Source organism: Bos taurus, chromosome 4, assembly GCF_002263795.3.
Source record: "Bos taurus isolate L1 Dominette 01449 registration number 42190680 breed Hereford chromosome 4, ARS-UCD2.0, whole genome shotgun sequence".
NCBI classification, from domain to species: domain Eukaryota; kingdom Metazoa; phylum Chordata; class Mammalia; order Artiodactyla; family Bovidae; genus Bos; species Bos taurus.
The window spans coordinates 48,154,611-48,181,013 of record NC_037331.1 but is presented as its reverse complement, the minus strand read 5'-3'; the positions used below and the strand labels follow the sequence as shown (position 1 = coordinate 48,181,013).

The 26,403-nt window shown below is 38.1% G+C and overlaps 1 protein-coding gene and 1 long non-coding RNA gene across 2 annotated transcripts in view; both read right to left on the bottom strand.

The window, feature by feature from the left end:
• Positions 1-26,403, bottom strand: part of PRKAR2B (protein kinase cAMP-dependent type II regulatory subunit beta) — a 100,734-nt gene that overhangs the window by 74,014 nt on the left and 317 nt on the right. The window contains 1 exon segment of the mRNA NM_174649.2: positions 700-735. Coding sequence (NP_777074.1) covers positions 700-735 — 36 coding nt within the window.
• Positions 736-26,403, bottom strand: LOC132345086 (uncharacterized). The gene is made up of 2 exons (XR_009494214.1): positions 26,192-26,403; positions 736-19,420 (listed from the first exon to the last, which is right to left on the bottom strand). It is a non-coding gene; the product is annotated as an uncharacterized lncRNA (long non-coding RNA).

Here is a 26,403-nt window from a genome sequence, read left to right as displayed (position 1 = left end):
TCAATGTGAATATGCAGGAGGTTACCAAGGTATCTCTAGGATACCAACAAATATAAAGCAATTTGCTCCTCTTCTAAATGGCTCCATGATGACAAGTTCTTATATCTCAGTGTTATGAGTTTTCATGTCTTTATTAAAAACTATCATCCCTTCCCGTTTTGAGTCTCCTTCCCTGGTGGTTCAGACAGTAAAGCATCTGGCTGCAATGCAGAAGACCCGGGTTTGATCCCTGGGTGGGGAAGATCCCCTGGAGAGGGAATGGCAACCCACTCCAGTATCCCACTCCAGTATTCTTGCCTGGAGAAGCTCATGGACAGAGAAGCCTGGTGGGCTACAGTCTGTGGGGTCACAGAGTCGGACACGACTGAGTGATTTCACTTTTACCCAAGTTCTAAATCACTTCTTCTAAACTGTGGCTGGCAAACCAGATAACCATGTAATTAGTAATTTATCAAGCGCAGAAATAAACAAATTTGGGTAAGAGTTTCCATACATTAGCCACACTGGGATTTTAAATTCAGCCACTCAGAGGATATTTCCATTTACTTCCTAGTTCTTGATTTTATCATATGGCTGTTTTCTGGGAAAATGACTGATAAATAAGTTATTACTCTATAGCAATTATTCTTTTCATACCTTCTTATCCAATCCATTTTTTAAATGTCACCATTAGTAAGCAAAATCCATAAGGAGACTTACCTGAGGCACGCCTTGTAAATCGGTTTATTACTGGAGCTGAAAGAGAAAAGTGGGATAATATGCTTAGATAAAATTCTAATTTATCCAAAACCCTGAAAAGGAACTAAACTGCTAATGATCCCATAAGTTAAATAGGAGGAAGATCTGAATGAATAACAAGTGCTAGAAGAAATATATAAATATATGAAAATTAAATGTTTAAATTTAATACTAGACAAGGAAATATAAATTAAAACCAATATTTCATCTGTTAAATAGTGCCTCCAAAACTCTTTAAATGAAAATCCCTAGCTATGTGTGGCTGAAACTACTTACATAGTACAGTACAAATCTATATAATAGTTTTATAAACAATTTGGCAATTACATGAAGTATCATAAAAGGTTTATCTCCTTTAAAAAAATTAATTCAACTTTTAAGAGAGTTATCTCAAAGAAATATTACTAGAAAAGGAAAAAGCTATTTAACAGCATCACTTTCACAGTGAAAAAATCTGGAAACAAAACTAATGTTCACATATGCTGATATCATTATTAGGTAAAGATAGTATATTGTTGATATTCTCAGATTTAATATTTGTAGTATTGACAATTTTTGTGTTCAACCCAAAAGTCCATGACATGCAAATCTGTCTGCAGGAGGCTACAATTTCAGGCTGGGTGTGGGAGTGTACTGCTCTACTGGTAAGCCCACCCTTGGCCCACTTCCCACACTCAACTCAGCTCTGTTGTTTTTTCTTGGTTTTGTTTCTAACTATCTCAAGAAATGAGGGTGTTTTTTTTTTTAAGCTTTTTTTCTTGATAGAAGCAGCTAAGTTTACAGTTCATATTATGTACAGAAAGAACACCAGGTACTAACTACAGAGTATATTTTAGTAGCAGGATGTCATGGGTCCACTGTAATACTTTCTAATACTTCAATACTTTTAAAACAGTCATTATAAAGATGGTCTACACTATGGAAAGAGGTCAAATAAAAAAAGAAGACTAAAATTTTTGTCAGCATTATGTCAAACAACACAAAAATTACAGACGCTTAGGAATAAGTACTAGAAGAAAATTCTCTCAAATGTTTTACACTAGTCCTTGCAACTATGCCTTTAAATATCAGCACCTCCACATTACTGATGACAACATTTTACAGTAAGGCTCAGACATACTGACTAGTTTGCTTTAGATCACACAGCCACACTGTGGCAGAACTTGAGTATTTGAACTTAAGCACTTCTAGGACCAAAATGCTTCCCACCAAGAGCAGAAGGCAAAAATACTGACACCTGAAATCATAAAGTACTAGGTTATTTCCTCCCATATTGATCTCCACTTTTAATGAGGATTCATTCTGTGAAATAATTCACAAACCCAATTATTAAAATACTATAGTTTATAGCAAAATTATATCCTCTCAAATGATCAAGATACAAAATTTCCACTATTTACATACCAAATTAATTCAACCATATAGCTGCAAAGTCACAAATCACTTAAAAAATCTTTCATCAGATAAACTGTAGTTATATTTTAGATATCACACACACACAAAAATGTCCACCAGTTTTCTTGGATATTTTCCAACCTCTTTTTCACAACTCCTTCAGCACCTAGTCTAAAGGAAGCCTCCCCAAGCCAGCCATAAGGACGGGAAAGGAGGGAGTGCAAAAAACTTCAACCACAAGAATGCAGAATAGACAGGGCAGGCTGACCAGAGCAAGATGAAGGTAAAAGCATATCTCAGCTCCGGGGTGAAAACACAGCAGATACTCTCTGCCTCCTGCTCCAGCCTCTCCTCTAGACAATGAAGTCACAGCACAATGAGCTTCTGGTCTGAAATTCTGGGATGTCTTTGTCCCCTTGGGGTCCCTCAGGTTTGTGTGTCTTTCTGAAGTGTTGGAGGCAGAGACAGATTTTCAAGGAAGTGACACTGCCTTCTTGGAGGTGTACTCTAAGTTTGTGGGAGCAATTTTTAAAACCGTCTTAGTAATTCAGAGGACATCTTTGACATTTGACAGACGATTTGACATTGACAGTTCTATACAACAAAGAACTGTCCTAAATCCCACAACTTTCATGCTTTCACATATCCAACTGCACATTCATGTTGGCAAGCAAGTCAACTTACAACCATCTGAGACTAGATTCCAACACTGTTTACTATTTAAGTACAGTACTTCCCTGGTGGCACAGTGGTAAAGAATCCAGCCGCCAATGCAGGAGACATGGGTTTGATCCCTGGTCCAGGAAGACCCCACATGCTGTGGAGCAACTAAGCTCATGCACCACAACTACTGAGCCTGTGTTCTAGAGCCCGGGGCTCAACAACAAGAGACGCCCCCACAAAGAGAGGCCTGCCCACTGCAACGAGAGGGTAGCTCCTGCTTGCTGCAGCTAAAGAAAAGCCCAGCCCATGCAGCAACGAAGACCCACCCAGCACAGCCAAAAAATAAATAAATAAGATTTTTTTTTTATATGCTGCTGCTGCTAAGTCGCTTCAGTCGGGTGCGACTCTGTGCGACCCCATAGATGGCAGCCCACCAGGCTCTGCCGTCCCTGGGATTCTCCAGGCAAGAACACTGGAGTGGGTTGCCATTTCCTTCTCCAATGCATGAAAATGAAAAGTGAAAGTGAAGTCACTCAGTCGTGTCCGACTCTTCGTGACCCCATGGACTGCAGCCTACAAGGCTGCTCTGTCCATGGGATTTTCCAGGCAAGAGTACTGGAGTGGGGTGCCATTGCCTTCTCCATTTTTTAATATATACAAGTACAATTATTAGATGCAGTTTTAATATACATAAAACTTTCTGCAACACAAATACGACATAAATCAAAGGAATTGGGTGGGCTTCTGGTATTTTGTTTGGAGTTATATTAATATTCGTTCATCATTTCAAAAAATCATGTCACTACTATATTTGGGGTATCTGAATGGCCAGTAGAATACACCTGATTAGACTACATTTGCAGCTTTCATGTTCTTAGGGATTCAACAAGTGAGAGACTCTAACTATGCCTCCCTGTGTACATGTAAGCACATGCCTGCTGCAACACATTACTATAAATTACTTGCCTCTGTTTCTCCTTTATATTTTTGCTAAAATTTTAAATTGTGGGTAGAGAGGTTCTATGACAATGACTTCTGTCTCCCATAGTAAACGGGGCACAGGACTGGGTAGTTAAAAAGATGGGGGCACCAAGCATATGCTATGCAGTTGTCAAGGTAAACACTGGGTTTTGACAAAATTACCAAAATTCCATCCAATCCCTCATAATCATATCCCTTCATATCCACTTGCAGGGATAAAACACAAATGTTTCCTGCATCAGCTCTTGGCAAACCAACAGTAACCTTCACCATTTTTCTTGTTTTGTTTTTTTTTTTTTCAGTCCAGCAGCCAAACCTAGGGAAGAAGGTTGAGATTCAGGGTGGAGGCCTCACTGGAAGTAAAGCAATGTGTATCTGGGCAGGGTGTGCCTGGTGTTTTCTCTCTCAGGAACCCAAGTACAGGGAAGAGGAGCAGGGGGAAGGTGAAGAAGGACGCACCACTGGGCACCAACTAGGGTCAGGAGGCGTGGGCTCCACTGCCAGCCCCATAGCCTTCCAGGAAACCATGGATGAATCATGTAACTTTGAGCTAAATTCTCAACTTAAAAAATATGCAAAGTAACATCTGCCCTCCTTAATGCAAGAGGGTTTTAAGAAAAAATAAACATCTTTTTGAAAGTGCCTATAAACTACAAATTCCTATTCAAATATAAAAGATTGATGTTTATTTATTGTGAGCTAATATTACCAATTTTAACATTATCACTTTTTAAATATACAAAGAGCAGAACAAATTGACAAAAAAGTTAACAGATGATGTTTTAAAATCTGCTAAGTCAAAGTAGGTTTTCGCAGACTCTTGGTTTCCACCTTTAGATTTTCTTATTCTGTGGATCCCTGATGGCTCAGTTGGTAAAGAATCCGCCTGTAATGCAGGAGACCCCGGTTTGACTCCTGAGTCGGGGAGATCCGCTGGAGATGGGATAGGCTACCCACTCCAGTAATCTTGGGCTTCCCTTGTGGCTCAGCTGGTAAGGAATGCACCCCGCAATGCGGGAGACCTGGGTTCAATTTCTGGGTTGGGAAGATCCTCTGGAGAAGGGAAAGGCTACCCACTCCAGTATTCTGGCCTGGAGAATTCCATGGGCTGTATAGCTCATTGGGTCACAAAGAGTGGGACATGACTGAGTGACTTTCACTTTCACTTTCCTATTCTATGGATATTCCGGGAGTGTATTTATACACACACACACACACCAATATTAGGAGAATATAGAAGGAAAAATATAGCAAATGTACTATCTGCCTGGAGAAACAAACAAATATGATTTAAGAATATACTAAATGCCTCTAACATTTGAAACAGATATAACCTATGATCTTAATGAATCCTCAAGGGAAAATACAGAAATGTTTATATAGGTTTGATTTTCTCCCAAGTGACATTCCAGCAGAATACTGAGAGTCCTGTGTTGCTATGAATATCTTCGTGCTTATCTAACCAGAGATTCTGTCGGTTTCCAAACTAGATGGGTCTTAATTCCTCCGCCCCCAGGAGACACAGAAGTGTAGCTGATTCAAGTCGTCTTTAATCCTGGAGCATCCTTACAAGAAAAACGCTCCATTACTTGAAGATGGCTGAATAAGCCTCTCTATTCCTAGCAGGGAAAACAACCTCCCACACCTGTGACTCCCCACCAGTGCCAGCGGGACCTGCTTATCTTCTCACTTCTTTTTGCCTGAAGCCCAAGATAAGCAGTGCCTGGCAGATAAGAGGCACTGATTCAACAGCTGTGGGTTAATCCATCAACTCTGTGAAGTAAACAGAGCAAGTCTCCTTGTCCCACTTACTCTGCTGTTTATTGGATGTGGATGCTGGGCACTGGGAATGTGACAGAGTCCTTGCCTCTGAAGAGCTTGACCAAGTCGGGAGGTATTTTCAAATACTATGGCTGCAAGGGCTTACACCACATAAGCAGAAATTTCACAGAAAACTAGAAAACTCAAGAAATTCTATGAAAACAAATGCAGTCAACTGAAAGTATGAACCAATGAGTTTGGCCTTCAAAAAGAAAAGCCAGGTTGACAGTCATACAGATAGTTTGCATCTCTGAGCATAATGCTGGGAAAGAAGTCCCATGCAAGTTAAAGAAGTAAGAGCCCTGAGTTGTGATTTATGGTCATTAAATACACACACACACACACACACACACACACACACACACACACACACACAGAGAGCCACTCTATATGGTAGCCACATTGGTTAAATACTCTTTGCAGAAAAGAGTTCATGTACCCTGAAGTAAGATGTACACAACAGTCTTGGAGTCAGCACAATAATTAACATCCCCAGCCTCATGAGTCACCTTTTCTAGAATAAACATTTTCCAAATCTGCTCTCTAAATAAAAGATTCTAGAAATTATGTTAACTGAAACCATGTTAGGTAATTATTTTTGACAGAATAAATACTTGGCTCAGAGTAAATTTCTCTTATGCCTGAGCTATAAGGCTCACCTTTGAAGGAAGGAGAATTTAACTTTTTTAAAAGATCAACAGCCACTAAAGCAAATAAACAACAAAACCTGAAATATTGTGCTAATTAACCAAACAAACACAATTTTCAAACTTCTTTATACATGCTTACTTTCTGACATTGCAAAGGACCACTTATTTATTTTCTGTGTCTTTGTTAAAGCCATGTCCCCTCAAAGTACTTCTGATCAGACATGATGGGAACTATTTGAGAAGCAAGTGTTGGAGGGACCAGTTTTCTTTTTCCTTTTCGATTACATAACGTGAGATTTAGGTGTCCTATCTACCCATATACATGGAGCATGGCTGGAATAGGGCAGAATGAGATGAAACACAGACGTTTAGCTTTTTTTAAATGCCACCTTTAAGAACCACTAAAGAGATGCATAGTCTCATTCTATTCACAAAGCAAACTCCTCAAAATATAACTGATACTCTAAAATACCGAGCTAATAGAATATAACTATTACTTTAGGGGAAAAAACACTCTTGGTTTACTTTTGCTTATGAATGAACTTGATTCTCCACTTTTTAATTCATGAGGACTTTACCAAAAATACCCTCTTAGGACCGGAAGAAAAATTCAGCTTCAGCTATAAGAGTTGATGTAATAACAATGTCCAGAAAGAGGCTCCCAATACTTTAAGGATTTTGAAATGTGGACTCTGAAATAAAACTGGATATGGGAAAGGCCATTGTCAAAATTACATCAATGCAATCTCTGCTTCTGCATATGCTAAAACTGTCTCTTCTAAACCTGTAAGATCAAATACGTGTAAAGGGCAGATTTACAGAGACTAATGTTTTGTTCCTAATGTTTTGTTTGTTAAGAGTGAACAATCCAGACTAGACCACTAAGAATACTACAAAAACCAAAAGCTAGGAGAGTTCAAATCCTCACACATCCCTGAAGGCACAATAAAATCAGACCTAAAAAAGAGTAGTTAAGAAAAATATAAGGGCTCTGAAATGAAGACAAAACTATCAGGAAATGTGATTAAGGTTGGCCTAATCACAAAAGTACAGTTTCAGAAAACACTACCTTGTCTTCACAGAATGATGTTCCTGCTATTCTAGGCTCAGCTCAAATGCCTCCTAAAAAGAGGAGGACTTTCTCTGAATACTCAGTTTAACCCCATGCTGCTGCTGCTAAGTCACTTCAGTCGTGTCCGACTCTGTGCGACCCCATAGACGGCAGCCCACCAGGCTCCCCCATCCCTGGGATTCTCCAGGCAAGAACACTGGAGTGGGTTGCCATTTCCTTCTCCACGTGCAGGTCCTCTCAAATGTCAGTACTATCTAAAGATACCTTTCATTGCTGTTGTTCAGTAGCTCAGTAGTGTCCAACTCTTTGCGACCCCATGGACTACAGCATGCCAGGCTTATCCGTCCTTCATTATCTCCTGGAGTTTGTTCAAACCCATGTCCACTGATTTGGTGATGCCATCCAATCATCTTGTGCATTATGTTTACTGTGTGTTTCCTCCCGTGCTACCGAGAGGGCAGCATCCTTCCTTGTCTGTTTCACTACTGTATACCCAGCACCTAGAACTCTGCTTACTAAGTATTTAACTCAACAAATACTGAATGAATAGTGCTATTGAAAATTTAATATAAGGTTATTTCCTGATACTTAAAGATTATTTGGACAAATGTAAGTGATAATTTATACACACATTAAATTTATGAAACTCATAAAATACTATACTGGTTGGAACATAAAATCAACTTTAAAATGGTAGAGTTAGACTGGCCTTTGACTTTTTGTACAAGCAGTAAAATGCAATCCCATTTATGACCCATAATTAGAAAAATTCAACCCAGCTGCTGCTGCTGCTGCTAAGTCGCTTCAGTCGTGTCCGACTCTGTGCGACCCCAGAGACGGCGGCCCACCAGGCTCCCCCATCCCTGGAATTCTCCAGGCAAGAACTTCTCCAATGCATGAAAGTGAAAAGTGAAAGTGAAGTCGCTCAATTGTGTCCGACTGTTCGTGACCCTATGGACTGCAGCCTACCAGGCTCCTCCATCCATGGGATTTTCCAGGCAAGTGTACTGGAGTGGGGTGCCATTGCCTTCTCCAACCCAGCTGCTAGTTTCCAACAAAAATAATGAAAAATTTCACAAGTTAATCAGTGCAGAAAGCAAAGGCACTTTTCAACTAAAATGTGGGAAAGAGGCTTTTAAGAACATCCATGTTTCGAACGGTTTTATTTTTAATCAAGGTGAAAATGACATACAATGAAGTGCACAATTCACTGAGTTCTGACAAATGTATACACCTATGTAACCAACATTCCAATCAATATACAAAACATTTCCAACACCCTGGAAAATTTCCCCCAACTCCTTACAGTCAATTCCTACTATCCCTTAGGAAACTACTATTAGTATTTCTACCACCATAGCTTAGTTTTGCCTGTCTCTGAATTTCATACAAATGTGAGATTTATTCTCACTGCTGAGAAGATCAATAGTTTGTTCTTTTTTATTGCTAAGTAGTATTTCATTGTGTGAATGCACTACAATTTGTCTATCCATTCTCCTGTTGATGATTTTTTCCAATCTGGGCCATTCTGAATAAAACTTCTATAAATATTTTTTTACAAATCTTTTTGTGAACATATGCATTTCTCATGTAGATACCTAGAAGGAGCTTCCCTGGTAGCTCAGCTGGTAAAACATCTGCCCGCAATGCAGGAAACCCTGGTTTGATTCCTGGGTCCGGAAGATTCCCTGAAGAAAGCATAGGCTTCCCACTCCAGTATTCATGGGCTTCCCTGGTGTCTCAGATGGTAAAGAATCTACCTGGAATGTGGAACACATGGGTTTGATCCCTGAGTTGGGAAGATCCCCTGGAGGAGGGAATGATAACCCACTCCAGTATTCTTGCCTGGAGAATCCCCAGGTACAGAGGTGCCTGGCAGGCTATGGTCCCTAGGGGTTGCAAAGGGTCAGACACAACTGAGTGACCAAGTACAGCACAGCACAGATACCTAGAGTGGGACTGCTGGGTCATAGGTAAATAAATATTTAACCTTATAAAAAATCTGCTGATTTCTTGTTTGTACCATTTCATCCTCTCATGTAATAACCAAGAATTTCAGTTACCTTATATCTTTGCTAACGTAAGACATGTCTTCTATTTTAGCTATTCTTGTGTGCTTAGAGGAATCTCATTGTGATTTTAATGCTAATTTCCTTAATAATCAAAGTTACTGAGCACTCTCCCATGGGTTTACTGGCCATTCTCATGTCTTCTTTATTAAACTGTTTAAGTCTTTTGCTCAGTTTGATTAGAGCCTTATTATTATTGAGATTTAACAGCTCCTTATATATATTCCAATAAAAATAAATTAGAATATGTAAGGGAAAAAACACAATTATAATAGCAACAAAAAATAATAAGTAACTTAGAAATAAAGTTAAGAAAAGACAAGAAAATCCTTTATGGAGAAAATTACAGAACACTGAAGAAATGAAAGGAAAACTGAATAAATGGAGATACGCAATGTTCATGGACAGAAAGATTCAGTATCATTTAAAGAAGCTTATCCTAAAAGTTCTGTGGGATAATAGAAGCCCATGGGTGGTTAAACAATTCTGAAGAAAAATAAGGTAAAAATTACTTCAGTTCAGTCGCTCAGTCGTGTCCGACTTTGCAATCCCACGGACTGCAGCACTCCAGGCCTCCCTGTCCATCACCAACTCCTGGAGCTTACTCAAACTCATGTCCATTGAGTTGGCGATGCCATCCAACCATCTCATCCTCTGTCGTCCCCTTCTCCTCTTGCCTTCAATCTTTCACAGCATCAGAGTCTTTTCAAATGAGTCAGTTCTTCGCATAAGGTGGCCAAAGTTTTGGAGTTTCAGTTTCAGCATCAGTCCTTCCAATGAATATTCAGGACTGATTTCTTTTAGAATGGACTGGTTGGATCTTCTTGCAGTCCAAAGGACTCTCAAGAGTCTTCTCCAACACCACAGTTCAAAAGCATAATTCTTCGGCACTTGGCTTTCTTTACAGTCCAACTTTCACATCCACATCACAACTTTCCATACTAGTGGAAAAATCATAGCCTTGACTAGATGGATCTTTGTTGGCAAAGTAATGTCTCTGCTTCTTAATATGCTATCTAGGTTAGTCATCAGAGAAGGCAATGGCACCCTACTCCAGTAGTCTTGCCTGGAAAATCCCATGGATGGAGGAGCCTGGTAGGCTGAAATCCATGGGGTCGCTATGAGTCGGACACTACTGAACGACTTCACTTTCACTTTTCACTTTCATGCATTGGAGAAGGAAATGGCAACCCACTCCAGTGTTCTTGCCTGGAGAATCCCAGGGATGGGGGAGCCTGGTGGGCTGCCGTCTATGGGGTCGCACAGAGTCGGACACGACTGAAGCAACTTAGCAGCAGCAGCAGCAGGTTGGTCATAACTTTTCTTCCAAGTTTGAGTTAAGTGTCTTTTAATTTTATGGCTACAGTCACCATCTGCAATGATTTTGGAGCCCCAAAAAATAAAGTAAAAATTACTTACCCTACCACAAATCAGGACCATATAAACTCGTATTAAGATAAAAATATTAAAATGAAAGAATGGACAAATGAATAGAACAGAATAGCCTTTAAGTACATTCACATAAAAATGAGAAACTGATGTTTAAAAGTCAGTGAGGGAAAAAGTAAAAAAATGATGCATATTCTTAAAAAATGAAATGAGATTCTCATCTCACACCATGCACAAAAATAAATTATAGATAGATTAAAACCTTAAGTGTGAAACTCAAGACTTTTTCATTTTTACAAGAAAATGAAGGGATTATCTTTTTAATGTGGGGCAGAGATGGATTTCTTAAGGCACAAAAAAGTGTAAGTATAAAGGAAAGGATTATGTTAGCCTATAATAAAATCAAGAAATTATGTTCTTGAGTGAAAAGGCATGAACATGAGTGAAAAGAGTGGAACAAGTGAAGGAAATTAAGAGGTAAACCTCCATTTACAAAACAAGTGAGTCATGGGGATGACATATACAGCAAGGAGACTATAATCAATAATAATGTATTGATAATATCTTTGTACGATGACAAATGGTAACTAGACTTATTGTGGTAATCAATCTGCAACATGTAGAAATATCAAATCTCTATGTTATGCATCAAGAACTAACAGAGTGTTTGCTGTAGGTCAATTATTCTTCAACAAACAAACAAATAAACAAACTCATAGAGAGATCAGATTTATGGTTACCAGAGGCAGAGGTTGAGAGGAGGAGCAATTGGATGAAGATAGTCAAATAGTTTAAACTTCCAGTTAGAGGATGAGTAAGTATTAGGGACGTAATGCGCAATAAGATCTATATAATTAACACTACTGTATGTTATATATGAACGTTCTTAAGACAGTGAATCCTAAGAGTTCTCATCATAAGGAAAAAAAATTTTTTTCTTTCATTTTACATCTATATGAGATGATGGATGTTCACTAAACCTAGTGTGATAATCATTTTATGATGTACATAAATCAAACCATTATACTGGACACCTTAAATTTACACAGTGCTGTATGTTGATTATATCTCAGTAACACTAGAGGACAAAACAAAGAAAACTCTGTTCAAACTACGCTACTGTAAATAAAATGAAAAGACAAGCCCAAGACTGGGAGAAGATATTTTTTAATGCATGTTACCAACAAAGAATTAGTAAACAGAAGATGGATGGATGGATGGATGGATGGGGAAAGAAAAGGAACACCCTTACAAATCAGTAAGAACAACACAGTCAGATAGGAAAAATGGCAATAAAAAATTATTTTTCACAGAAAATGAACTACAAATATGATCAGTGAACATAAAAAAGATGTTCAAGATCAACAATAATCAAGGAAAAGCAAATTCAATTCACGAGATCGCAAGATAATATCCATCCTATTGGCAAAGCTGCTTAAATTCCAACAACATCAAATGGTAGCTTAAATGTGCAGAACTAGAAATTCTCACACTACTGCTGAGGGTGAAAACTGGATAACAGCTTTGCAGAGCAAATAAGGCAAAATGAGGTACAGTGAAAGCTGTGTGTTCCCTCCAACCAGCCTTTCTACACTTAGATATATAACCTGGAGCAGTAATCCTCGAACTTCAGTCTCAAAACCTCTTTACGTTCTTAAAAATTATTTGTTTATATGAGTGATAATCATGAATATATATTGTATAAGAAATTAAAATTGTTTTAAAATTATTTCACTTAAAAATGAACAGTAAGACAACTACACATTATTATAAATAACATATTCTTATGGAAAATAACTACATTCTCCAAAACAAAAAAAATTAATAAAAAGAATGGCTATTTTACGTTTTTTTACAAATCTGGCATAATAGAAGACAGTTGGGTTCTCACATCTACTTCTGCATTCAATCTGCTGCAATAGTATACATTATGTACCCTCTGGAAAATTCCATTATATACTTATGAGAGAATGAGGGGGAAGGCAAAGAACTTATTATATATTATTATTATAGTTATTTTCAATCCATAGGCTCCCTGAAAAGGTCAAGGAGTAGGAGAGGAATGGTCCTCCAGGGGTCCCCACACTTTAATAAACTCGAGTACATTTGCATAATACACATACATGCACACACACATCATGCTCATCAGAGCACTGTAATAACAAATAATTAGAAACAAGCAAAATATTTATCGAAGAACGGATAAACTGTCTATTTACATAAGGGTATACTAACAGTTTAAAAGAAGTAAACAAGGGCTACATGAATCAATGTAATATCTCAAACACTGTTCTCAAAAACAAGCTGAAGAATGATAATTTACATAAATGAAACTTTTATAAGTGGTACAATTATACAAACTTGGAATATATGCAAAATAGCATTATTCCTAATCTATAAATAGATGCCTTTGTAGTAACAGTACAGAAACAAAAATAGGAAATTAAGACACCAAATTCATCATAGTGGTGGTTATCTATGGAGAAGGAAGTTAAGAGAATGGGTAAGAGAGGGACACACAAGAAAACTACTGTATGTATAATTATTTTCTTAAAAGAAAAAAAAAAAAACCTGAAGGGTTAAGATGTTAGAATCTGTTAGAGACAGGGGGTAGTTTTTATGAGTATTCATTTTTGTATATTGGAAACACCTCATAATTATAAGAAAGAGAAAGAAAGAGAAGAGAGAGAAAAAAAATTTCTCCTCTACTTGGTTTTGGAGATAAAACTCTCTCGGTACATAAAAATCTCTCAATACTCTCAGTCCAACCAGATTAGTTTACACTGCATTTTTTTTACTTTGTTACCTTTGACATATAAAAACAATACATGTAAGGCATGCAACTTGATATTTTGGCATATGTATACACTGTAAAAAAAAAATCACCACAATGAAGCTAAACAATTTAACTATCACCTCTATATAGTCACCATTCTGTATGTGTGAAGATTTTAATTAAGATCAATTTTCTCAGCCAATTTCAAGCATCCAGTACAGTACTGGTAACTGTCACCTTGCTATATACTTAGATTCCCAGAACTCATTCACCTTGCATAACTGAAGCTTTGTACTCTTTCAATAACTGAAGCTTTGTACTCTTTCAATGCTAAATATGCTCCTAAATATATTTCACAAAATATCCTTTCACAAATGAGTTTTTCTTAAAATTTGAACACTAAAATATCTTCTGAATTCTTTTTAAGGAACTATTAGGAATCAAAGATCCTAATATTGCTTAGTTGATAAACTGTTGTTGCTGCTGCTGCTGCTGCTAAGTCGCTTCAGTCGTGTCCGACTCTGTGCGACCCCATAGACGGCAGCCCACCAGGCTCCCCCATCCCTGGGATTCTCCAGGCAAGAACACTGGAGTAGGTTGCCATTTCCTTCTCCAATGCATGAAAGTGAAAAGTGAAAGTGAAGTCGTTCAGTCGTGTCCGACTCTTAGCGACCCCATGGACTGCAGCCTACCAGGCTCCTCCATCCATAGGATTTTCCAGGCAAGAGTACTGGAGTGGGGTGCCATTGCCTTCTCCAAACTGTTGTTAATGACAGTCAAATAAGATATCAAAGACCTGTGAAAAACTCCATGTAAAAACAAAGATCCAAAAGAACTGTCTTTTTCTTTCTAAAAATCTATTAAGACAGTAATTTGTAGTGGAGCAAGTACAGAATGATGGGTTTTCAGAATAAAATCATTCTAACATAAAACTTAGGTACAAAAGTTTGTCCCACCATAAGCTTTCTTTCATAAATATTATGACATAAGGAAATGGAAACAAGCTGTCAATTTAATGCAACCAATTTTCCCAATTTCTATTTCAGGCACACGTTCATGTTTTTACTATAAGCATCTGCCTCACTTAAATAAAGTACCTATTATCAATACCCTTACCTACTCTTTCCCAAGTTGTTTTAAAATGACTTATTAAAACTTGACTAAAACCATAAACTGGGAGATTTTACACACACAAATTTATTTATTCTACCAGTTAAACACTGATTGTCAAGGAAGGAGATGGTGTGAAAACAAAGCAGAGCTTTGCCTTTTTTCCCTTATTTTTCTTTCAAGTCAGACTATTTACCTTGCATTTCAAATAGAATTAAAGGAGGACTTGAGATTTAAAAGAGCAAGGGGTTTTAAAGTTTGAAACACTTGGCTGAAAGATCTAAAAACTTTAGTTTTATACTTTTCATTAATAACTTTTTCTTTAAGTACCATTACTATGCTGACTTGAAAGTAATCTCCAGTGTCTTACAGTCTCAATCAAGTTTCATTTTTTTTAATTTATTTTTAATTGAAGGATAACTGCTTTACAATGTTGTGTTGGTTTCTGCTGTACAAAAATGAATCAGCCGTAAGTGTACATATATCCCCTCCCTCTTGGGCCTCCCTTCCACATCCCCATCCTACCCACCTAGGTCATCACAGAGCACCAGGGTGAGCTGTGTTCAAACTTAATTTTTAAAAACTGTCATGTTCTGACTTCTAAAACTTGCCTTTCCTTCCTTCCTTCCTTTTCTTATTTTTTAACAAATCCATATATAAGGCTAGTATATGTCAGACACTGTTAACTCATTTAACCCTCTGAGGTAAGTACTGTCATAATTCCCATTTCACAGATGAGGAAACTGAGGCGTAGATGGTAAAGTAACTTGCTCAAGGTTCCAAAAGTTATAAATGGCAGAATCAAGATTCAAACCCAGAGCTTATGCCAAACAAGGGTATATTTTTTTTTAAAGTTTTCACTGTTTCTGATTTTTCAGCATTACTTTAAAAATTTTCAGCACTAAAAGCAATCTGTTTTCCATAAACTACCAGACTTAAGAAGTATAAGGCAGAGGAAAGGGGCTCTACTGACCATGTTTATCAAATTAGTGGAGGGGAAAAGTGGAAGGAATAATAATTGAGGTAGATGACGGTAACACATTCAGTTTAGGGCAAAATTATTTGAGTTGCTTGAAGAATATGCAAGCAGAGGTGGCTGGTAAGCAGGTAGATTCATTGAATCTTAAGGAGAGGGGAGGTCTGTGCTGGAACTACAGTTAAAACTGGAGGGCTCCAAAGAGCAAGTCAGCCCTGGGGGGTGAGCAGGATTCTCGTAATAAAGGGAAGAAGGCAGCGTCTTTCAAGGTGGTTAGGAATGAGGCAAGATGGAGAGAAAAAAGGACAAAGCAGGTTCACGGGCAACAGATGCATTTGAGATGTAACACAGGGCTCACAGAAGCAGAAGGAGAGATCAGAACGTCTACTCAGTGAGTATATGTCATTCTCAGCTGCAAGACAAGCCTGTATGCTTGTGTTGCATTTTGCAAAATGATCAAATACCAGCCAAAATATAATGCCGCCTTATTTTGTTTAATATAATGAAGTCTAAACCTATGAAACCGAAGACTAGTAAAGGCTTTTACATTTCATGGAAACACTTTAAAATGTTTAAAATATGAAAGATTATCCGAGGCTATTTTTAACATTCACATGCCCAAGAAGGTTTCGATCACTTCAGAAATATACGCTTACAGACATTTACTATTATTAGACATTCAGTATTCAACTTGAGGTTAATTAAAATGTATTTGGCCACCTAATGTGAGCAAAGCGAGATGCACACAGGAAAGTCTAGAAGGCAGGGAGCTTATTACTGCATATCCCTGCCTGCCTGTGCCAGGCACATCTGACAGCCACCAAGCTTTCTTCCTGCCATTCTGACACCTTTCATGTCAACCAGAGAATTTTGTAAGCATCTTTTGGAAGGGTGAAATGAAACTAACCTTTGGAGAAAAACGGATTTGGCAGAAAGCTAAGGAAAGAGGACTGGGTACCTATAACCAAGAGAATAGTTCAGGCAAGAATATTTGACTGCATCAATTTTGAACCACACTATGTGCCTCTACAGTGTTTTATCTACTACTCAAGGACTGCTTACAAATGAAGAGACTTTCTTTCATGCCTTTTTTCACTTAAAATGTACTTAATAGGTAATACAAGTATATGATAAGCTTTTTATCAAGTTACAAAAAGGGAGACAGTGAAGAGTCTCCCTTCTAAACAACGGTCCTCTCCAGAGACTGCTTTCCTGAGATACCCTGTGCGTGCGTGCATGCTAAGTAGCTTCAGTCATGTCCGACTCTTTGTGACCCTATGGACTGTAGCCTGCCAGGCTCTTCTGTCCATGGGATTCTCCAGGTAAGAATACTGGAGTGGGTTGCCAGGGGCTCCTCCAGGACATCTTCCTGACCCAGGGATCGCACCCATGTCTCTTGCATCTCCGCAAACAGGTTCTTTACCAGTATACCCTAAGTAACTGCATTTCTTTTAAACTATTTTAAACTTTTTCTCCCTACAGTATTGCCTGGTCCTAACCTTTTAAAATATTTTAAACTTTAAATTTTCTTCTAATTCAGACAGCATTTCCATGACTTAGTGATTCTTAACTAAACACCTATAACATGGTATGATTCTGTTTGTCACATCCCCAAAATGTGTACCAAGAACCTTAGTACTCTATAATCCAGGTAGAATTCAAGGTACAGATAGGAATACAAATTTAAAAGAAAAAGCCTGGATCTTATCTGTCATGTAGTATGATTTTATTTCCTCCTCATAAGATAGAATTTTCCTCTTTATTCTGCCGAACTTCGGTTGAGTTAAACAATTAGCTTACCTAATGAATCTCTATTTAAAAAGACAAACACAAACACACTAGGACCCTATAATTCAGGAGCTTAAAAAAGGAAGCCAAAGTTTATTACAGCCAGCTTATATATTAATAGAGTATCAGTTTAGTTGAATTGTTAGGATTGTGCTCCCCCAAATGGGGTCATGCACCCCAAGGCAGAGTATAAGGCATTCTTTAAGGGTGTAGGAAAAAATTAGAACTTGTTTACAATGACTTCTTACTTGTCCCTTTCAAAATTTATATTGTAGAATCCTTTCTCATGGGACTCCCCTGATGGCTCAGTGGTAAAGAATCTACCTATAATGCAGAAGACACAGGTTCGATCCCTGGGCTCGCAAGATCCTCTGGAAAAGGAAACGGAAACCTACTCCAGTTATCCTGCCTAGGAAATCCCATGGACAGAGAAGCTTGGTGGGCTAAAGTGCACGGGGTTGCAAAAGAGTCAACAAGAACAACCACCACAACGCTTTCTCATATACATAGTAAGTTAATATACTGGTACATGCACAGATTTATAAAGACATTCTTGGGATGTGTATACTCATCATGTTCCCTCATTAGCAATTTTGCTAATGAGGATACATAATCAAAAACAGTTGATAATTAAACAGCTCAGTATATGAGGTGTTCATTTCTAAAAATAAATATTTTATTGATTTTGGAAAGTCCACCAAGGACTGGGGCTTCCCCGATGGTCCAGTGGATAGGACTTCGCGCTTTCACTGCTGAACACCGAGGTTTGATTCCTGGTTGAGGGACTAAGATCTCACAAGCTGCAGAGCATACCAAAATAAAATAAAGCTCATGTAAGAAAAGTATACCAAGTGCTAATCCAGATAGAACAGAGAGCAAAAGCAAATTGTAAAAGGGATGGATCAACGCTGAGCTAGACTAAATGTTTAGAGGGAAAAGTAGGTGGCTTAGTTTTTGATACGTGGTTCTTTTCAGCCATGTTATTGCTGTAAGAGTTACTAACACTGAAGTGTGTGGTCAAGCAGATGGGCTTTGAACTTAAGACTGTCAGATTCGAATCCTGACTCTACCACTCACTCGGGGGAGGGCTGAATGATATGTATAGTAGTCTTATTCAGGGCCTGGCAGTTAAGTAGCCAAAAATGTTAACAATGATTAAATAAAAAGAATATCATTTAACAGACATTAGCTTTCTACAGCAACTGAAATGAAACAGCTGAGTCATGTTTTAATTAAGAACCTTTGGAAAGATGCTTTTTTAGTCTAACATATTCAAACAAATGGAAGTTTTTCCTTCTTTTTTATCCAAAAAAAAAAAAATTCCCCTCAGTAAAACTCCCATGAACTATTCTATCTTGGAACAGCTAATGTAAATTAAATAGTGTCAGTCCCCAGCCAAACGGATACCGGAATCACTGTATACAGTATATCTTTTTGGCTTCACTTTTATGTGGAACATGTGTTTATATTTTGACCTTTTGTCTTTTTTTTAAAATACAGAACATTTTTAAACAGCAGCAACTGGAATGATTTTTTTTTTTAGCTTCCAAACATACTAAGCTACACATGGCAAAGCCTATTGCTGAAACATTTATAAATGTTACACCAACTGTGTTTATATTTCTGATTTTTTTAGATTGTTGTTTTCATGTAAGCCATGACCTGAAAATTTGAGCTCAAATTCTTTCCACAAAATAATTACATAATGGAACAGTCTGAGTCATTTTGAATTTCCGAAACACAAAAACTTGCTCCCATAAAATAAAGATAATAATCAGTATCACAGTGAAGTTTTCGTATGGGGTTTTGCAACCACGACCATCTCAATCACAACTAAATGGTAAGGATAAGGCTGGAAGGACAATAAGAACAGGACCAAGAACACGATGACAACAACTCACCCAACTCAGAAAAGTCACTGCACTCTTTTTTCTTTTCCATTGCCTCTTCTTAAGCAATTGACACACAAATAAAATCTAATATTAAATTTCACTGCAATGAAAAAATCAAAGAGAAAAAAAAATGGTGACTCTGAAGAGAAAAGTACAAAAGTACTTCTTGTTAGCCTGGCCTTTTAGACCTTATCTATCACCCTGATGGAAGACAGGGAGGATTTATAGTATGTAAGTTAATATCAATAGCACTCAAAATGTTAAGTGATAATTCTATGAACAAAAAGACCAAAACGGACTAAATCTGGGCAAGGAACGTCTCTGGCTCTCAGCAGCTCCATCTGCTAAATGTTATAGACAACATATTCTATCTATGAAACAGTCTGTGACAAAAGGATTGTCTCTTAAGGAGTCTAGAGACAGTAAACTTAAAAGAATAATTACTTCTTTTTTCTTAAGAAAAAAAGGAGTTGGTTCTCAATAAATATGTCTGCAGTGGGTGAATGAGCAGAGGATCCTACCTCTCAACTTAACACATGTTCTTTCTCCTCATGGGCTGTCCCAGGTCTCAGCCCCTTTACTCTGTGACTCTGAGCACTGCTAAGGCAGACCCCAAGGTCAGTCAACTCAAACACCTTTGTCAACCCCTTACCTCAAATATTCCATCAACCCCTACTTCCACCATAGGCTTTCTTTATTCCTACCGCTCTCATTAAGATCTCTCTTTTTAAGGGATCACAAATAAATTCCTCCTTGACAATTTCAAAGATCTTTTGTTAGTATCCACATGGTTGAAAAAGATACACATTTTTTTTTTTTTTTGACACAGCTATGGACATAACTTTGACAGCTGGAAATTTACTGGAATCCAGGGAATGAGATTTGCAACAATGAATAATCACTAAATATTTACTCTGTCCCACCCAGATACAATATATCACTTTATGTACAAACTCAAATGGAAAGCTTACATGCCTTCAAATGGAAAGCTTGTAACAGTCTTAAGTTAAATAATAGCTACAGTTTGATCTTTAAGATAGGGTAAGTAAACATATGAAAGCATCCAATGCTTCAGTTTTTGTTGAGATGCTTTTATTCTGTGCCACTGCTTAAGAAAAGGTATCAGTTTCTCAAAGAACCCTTCACAAGTTGCAACTGATTTCACTCCTCTCCCTCCTCCTCTCTCTTTTCCCATCCCTCCTCTCCCCCCTCCCTCCCTTTTCCCAAGTCTAAAGTAATAGACGGATAAAAGTTTGAGAAAGGACACCCAAAGTCCTTTGATTTCCCAATTTCAATCCCTAAACTAATCCATTTAATGCTACTATTAAAATGAATAATGTTCTTAACTGTTCTTTGAAAAATCATAATTGCCATCTCTAACGCAAAATATTTTTTTAAAATCTTCTCTAATGTTGTTTTAAGCTCCTAACTAAAATAATGGCTTCAACATTTCAGCCATTGTCATGAATGATGTAATCCATTTCAGGAGGAGGATTTAAAACTACTATATAAATTTCCAATAGCCAAAGACCAGAAAAGTCTCATTAACTACAAAATCCTAGAGTGCTTAGCTACAAATTATGAGTTGAAAGGATGTGGGTTTTATTACTGGACATGACTGAAGCGACTTAGCAGCAGCAGCAACATAACTTCACATTAAATCCTAAGAGAAACTGCCCAGCAAGCTCATTTCCTATTTCATCTGTGTAAAAAAGTGCAAACATTAGATTCATCTCCACCAAACACAATGAAAGCCTCATTGTGAAGAAAATACTTCTGGAAGACCTCTTATAAATAAGATTATTTGTTTAATAGGTAACCTATGCTTGTTGGGTGCAGTATCCTAAGGGCCTTGCAAATATTACTCCATTTATCCTCATTAAAACTTCACAAAGCAAGTACCATTATTATGACATGTCAACAGGCTGAGCACAGCATTTTATCCATTAAAAAAAAAATAGACATTGTCTAAGTTGCAAGTTAACCCTCCAAAATCAACTTCCATGAATGCTTTTCAAACTGATTAAATGGATTTAAGAGGTTGATTATATACTAAAAGATATTTTAACTTTCAGTCCATTGCACAAGTACCATCACTAAAATAAATTTCTTTCTTTAGCTGTATGCTAAAGGCTACATGAAGTAGGAGACTAAGGATTGGCTGCTTTGTCTCACAACAGTCTCCAGGAGCCCTCCACAGAGCAAGTTCTTAAAAAAGGGCTCACACAAATGAGCCTAAAAAATCAACCAAAGCAACTCTCCTTTAAAGCTCTAATTCCTCTCTACAATTTCCTACTGTCAGTTAGGCCATGAATATCAACATGTTTTTTTACTTCCAATATGAACAAGGTTAAGAACTTTTTCACAGCAGATTCTTAGGAAGTAAATCTACTACCCTCATTGTTTGTCATCTCATTTTTTAGGAAGACCACACACGTCATTCCAGGCAGATGAATTTCTGACTTTTATTCTTCAAGTTACAATGAAGCTTAGCTCTTCCAATTCTGTATTTAATAGAGATGAAGAACATTTGTTCTTAATCCTCTTAAGAAAAAATTTCAGACACATGCACGCTCTTCTCAGCTCTTTCAACCATTTCCTCTCATGCTACGTACCTTTGTTCCCTTAATCTCTCACCATAAGCTCCAATTTTCCAATATTTTGCATAATTTTCAAGATCTCGGGTAAACTCTACACAATCCCCTAAAATTGTAAAAATGTAAAGGTAGATAAAGATAAAGTTCTAAAAGATTTGACGTAAATCAGAGTTAAGAGGATTAAGTCACAGATTTTACATGCTAAATTTCTATTTATATACCTTTGACATCCAAGCTTATAAGCCATGGTTCTATAGTTTTGCCCTGTAAATTAACCTGACCTTGAGATCTTTGCCTTCCATAATTTAGTATATTAGTTCTTCCATATTTTACATTAGTCTATTTTTCTTCCAGTTTGATTCCTCATGGGCCCTTGTGTAATTTGTTTCCAATTACTTGTCAGTTTTGGAGATGGAAATGGTAACCCACTCCAGCATTCCTGTTGCGATAATTCCATGGACAGAGGAGCCTGGCGGGCTATAGTCCATGGGGTCGCAAAGAGCTGGACACGCCTGAGCAGCACTTGTCATTTACTTCATTTTGTAATTTGAGTTATTTCACTTAAGAAATAATTGAGCAACACAAGATCTCCCAATGATGCCTGTATTAATTGCCACAGATTTCACTCCAAATTGGTACTGCTCCAACTTTGGCTTATTGCAACCCTCCTAATAATTCCAAGCCTGGGGACATGGCCCTTGCAGAAGAGACAGGTCAAGTTTCATTTGATTTCTGTAGGACGGGGAAGAGGGAGGCAGTCTCAATGATCGCTTTTTCCAGGACTTTAAGAGTTCCCAGAAAGGGAATCACAATATGCCACCATCATTCTAACACCTAAAGGTTGCCCTTTTAACAAGAATTGACAGCAAGCTGGAAGTAAACATCAGAAGTGATAAACTTAGAAAAGAATAGGAGGGGAACAAGAAAGCAATCAGCAGAGGAAGAATCCTTTGGAAAGGGAAGAGAGAAGTAAAGACCACCTTCACCCATCAGACTTTTGACCAAGGTCCCAAATGCTGGTTCACTTGCTTGATTCAACTACCACACTATGAGTTCAAGGTCACACATGCTTGATCTCTCTGGGGAAGTCAATGGCAACCAGTTTCATGGTCAAAAACTTGCCTTTTTGAACAACCTCTCACAAATACTATCACTTGTCCTAAGGGATTCGTGACAGTAGGTATGAATTAATCAATGCAAATTCATCACCATTACTGAAAAAAAAAAAAAAAAAGCAGGAACACCTGACCTCTGATTCAGCCAGCTGGACAAATTTCATTAAGGGAGAGACCTCTGATGATCTTAGGTCAGACAGATGTGAGTAAGAAACCAGGCTCTATTCCTCACTAGTCCTGTGTGTGACCTTGGACAAGTTTATTTTTCTAAACCTTACAGACAAAACATATTAAGGGCCTCAAGCAGAGCTTGACATAAAAGGGATGCTCAAGGGATGCCAGGCCCACCCCCTTCCCAGAGATAAAAGCCGGGACTTAAGAGCACAGGCATGGTGCCAGGCCCACCGCTCTTACAACCTCTGCAGCCTACCAGCTGTGAAACACTGAACAACTGTCAGTCTCATCTTTCTTATAAAGCTGGGATAATGGATCCAGGCATTTAGATAGTGCCTAGCACACAATCTCAATAAATGGCAGCTATTTTTTAACTGTTAATAAGAGAAAGTGATATTATAATCATCATTATTATCATTATCTGTTGACCAATCTTTCTCAAAGAAGGATCAGGGAACAGTAGATATCATCTGTTAAAAAAAGATCCCAAGTCCACCCCAACCTATTCAAAAAAGCTCCAAAAGCATAGTACCAGGTAATACTCATTTCAGAATCAAACTTCCTTAAGAGATATACTAAAATTTAAGAATGACTTATCCTTTTCATCTTGTGCTATGTTTTAGTAAATTAAGACTTGTCTTCTAGTACTTTCCCCATTCTTTAGTACTTTTCTTATTTTTTACTATGTCACAAGGATTACCCAGTATTAGGTGTTTTTTTAATATATTTCAGCACTTTTTTAGACTTAGGTATTAAACTGATAGACTCATTCCCGTTGTTTCCCTCCCTCTCCCCAAGAGTATTATTTTGACTTTTTCCTCCTTTGACCGAGGGTTGACAGACTATGGCCTTGGTCTGTGGCCAGTTTTGTACAGAGGGAATTCATGTTTAAAGGACTGTTTAAAAAAGAAAAAAGAGGAATATGAGATGGAGACCATACATTGTTCACAAAGCCTGAAGTATTTACTCTCTGACCCTTTACAAAAAAAGCTTGCCAACCCCTCGGTAGTCTATAATTCTCTTTAAATTGGGGGTCTCAACACAAATTACTTTTAAAAAATTGAGAAATGATTAGAATAGAAACTACTCTAAATATGTATTTTTTCACTGTGCCTAAAGGAAAATGGAAAGGGAAGCACCACTGCCAAAGTTTCTGTTATACATAGACACATATGTGTGCACTGGATAATGACCAAACTGGTTACAGTCATAAAAGTCTTGGGGGGTGTGTGTGGGGGGGGTAGGAATGGGGAATAAATTGGGCAATTGGTTAACTAGTATATAGTAAAACTGACACTGAGTAGTTTTTACAATAAAAGTGCTTTGGAGACTATAAAACCATAGTATATGGTTTACTCCCCATAGTAATGGGGAATAAATTGGGCAATTGGTTAACTAGTATATAGTAAAACTGACATTGAGTAGTTTTTACAATAAAAGTGCTTTGGAGACTATAAAACCATAGTAAATGATCCCTACTACTCAGAAGGTAATGGCTTATTTCTTCATTGCTAAATGGAAATGAAATCTGTTCTGTGTACAATCTACATTGTTTTAAAGAGAAAACAAAATCATAAATGCAAAGTACTTCAAAACATTACACAAGTTATACAAACAATATATCACACTGAACAAATATAGGCTGTTTAGCAAGTCCCTTAGTCTTTGGTTTCTCCAATCTGGGAAACTAGTCCTTTTGGTTTTCTTTGTGTGTGTCCATGTGCATGTGGATGTACTCGTGTGTGGATGTGTGTCTCAAGCATTAAAGAGGTATTAGATGTTCCTTTGTGTCATTCATCAGTGGCTTCTCCTGCCCATCTACTTAAAATGTGCACTCTTTCCTTCTCATGCCATTTCTAGTAAGAAAAGCATTAGATTAAGTTTTTGTGCAAAATGAAGACTATGATTATCCTACCCCTGGGAACATTACAAAGTCCAAAATCAAAATTTTTAAAGTAACAATCTTCCATTTTATCTTCAGAGAGCATTAATTCCTAGGGCTTTCTGTGACTGCTTCAGATAAGCTAAAAATACCTTAATTTTATAACACATGTCAACAATTCTGCAAAGAAAAGAAACACCTTCCTAGAAACGTACACAAGGAAATGACACTTTAAAACATGAAATGTACTGCGGACACACAAACCACGAGTAGTGTAAATAAAAGCTGGTGTGATGCCGAATGCACGTTTGTCTTATACCACAAAGAAAAAGCACTTGCACATTTGCACACCCGGGTATTTTAGCTTGGGATGCCACAAAGATGGGATTTAGGCATGCTGTGTAAATGCAGGAGGCTGTTAATGTGTAAGCGCCTCTGCGTGTGTCAGGGAAAGAGGGTTAGAAGCGGGAGGGGTGGGACCTGCCAGGAGCAGCTACTGGAGAAAACCCCCCTTTCTTTCCCATTCATTCTTTCTAGCTTCAGTGTCTGGCACAGTCCTTACAATTACTCACTGCTTTTCATTCTAAAGACAACCAACAAGCTTTCAGAACGTCCTACAGTGTTTTTCCTACAGTTTTTTTTAAGACATCAAATCATCCAAAATTTGTTTTAAATCAAACCATTAGCCCGTTTCCTCATTCCAAAGACCCCACGGGTTGCAGGCTAAACAGGATCCTTTGTTGTGTGTCCCAGAAGAACACAACACGCTATCGGTAAACTGGAAAATAATAGATGACTCTCGTTTCCAAGAATGCCAAAGCCATCACCATAAATTCTATTCTGCCCTGTGAGTCCAATTTCACGCTCCTTTTAGTGAATCTGCCGTCCTAACAAGAGTGAAGCCAATGTGATTGACCACCCCTCCGCCTTTTCGTTTTGGACAGTCCACTAATACACATAAGGGCTGAAAGAGGATGCCAAATGGGCCAGCTTCATTTATGCAACCCCAGCGAAAGTTGTTTCTCAGATGCCCACTCCAATCCTGCCGGCCTCTGCCTCTGAGCCCAAGAAGAGAGGGGGGCGAGTGGGCAGAGAAGTCTCACCTTTCGGCTCCCCACCTCCCGAGGAGGGAAGGCGGGGGAGGGCACGACGAGAGCGCGGAGGAAGAAAGTGGGCGAGTGGAAGAGACAGAAATGGATGCTGAGGGGGTGGGCGCGAGGGGAAGGTAGGGAAGGCGGAGAGAGATGGGTGAGCGTAGCTCTGGGATCTAAGGACCTAGGGGGAGCGGCGGGGGTGGGGGCCCGCGCGGGGAATC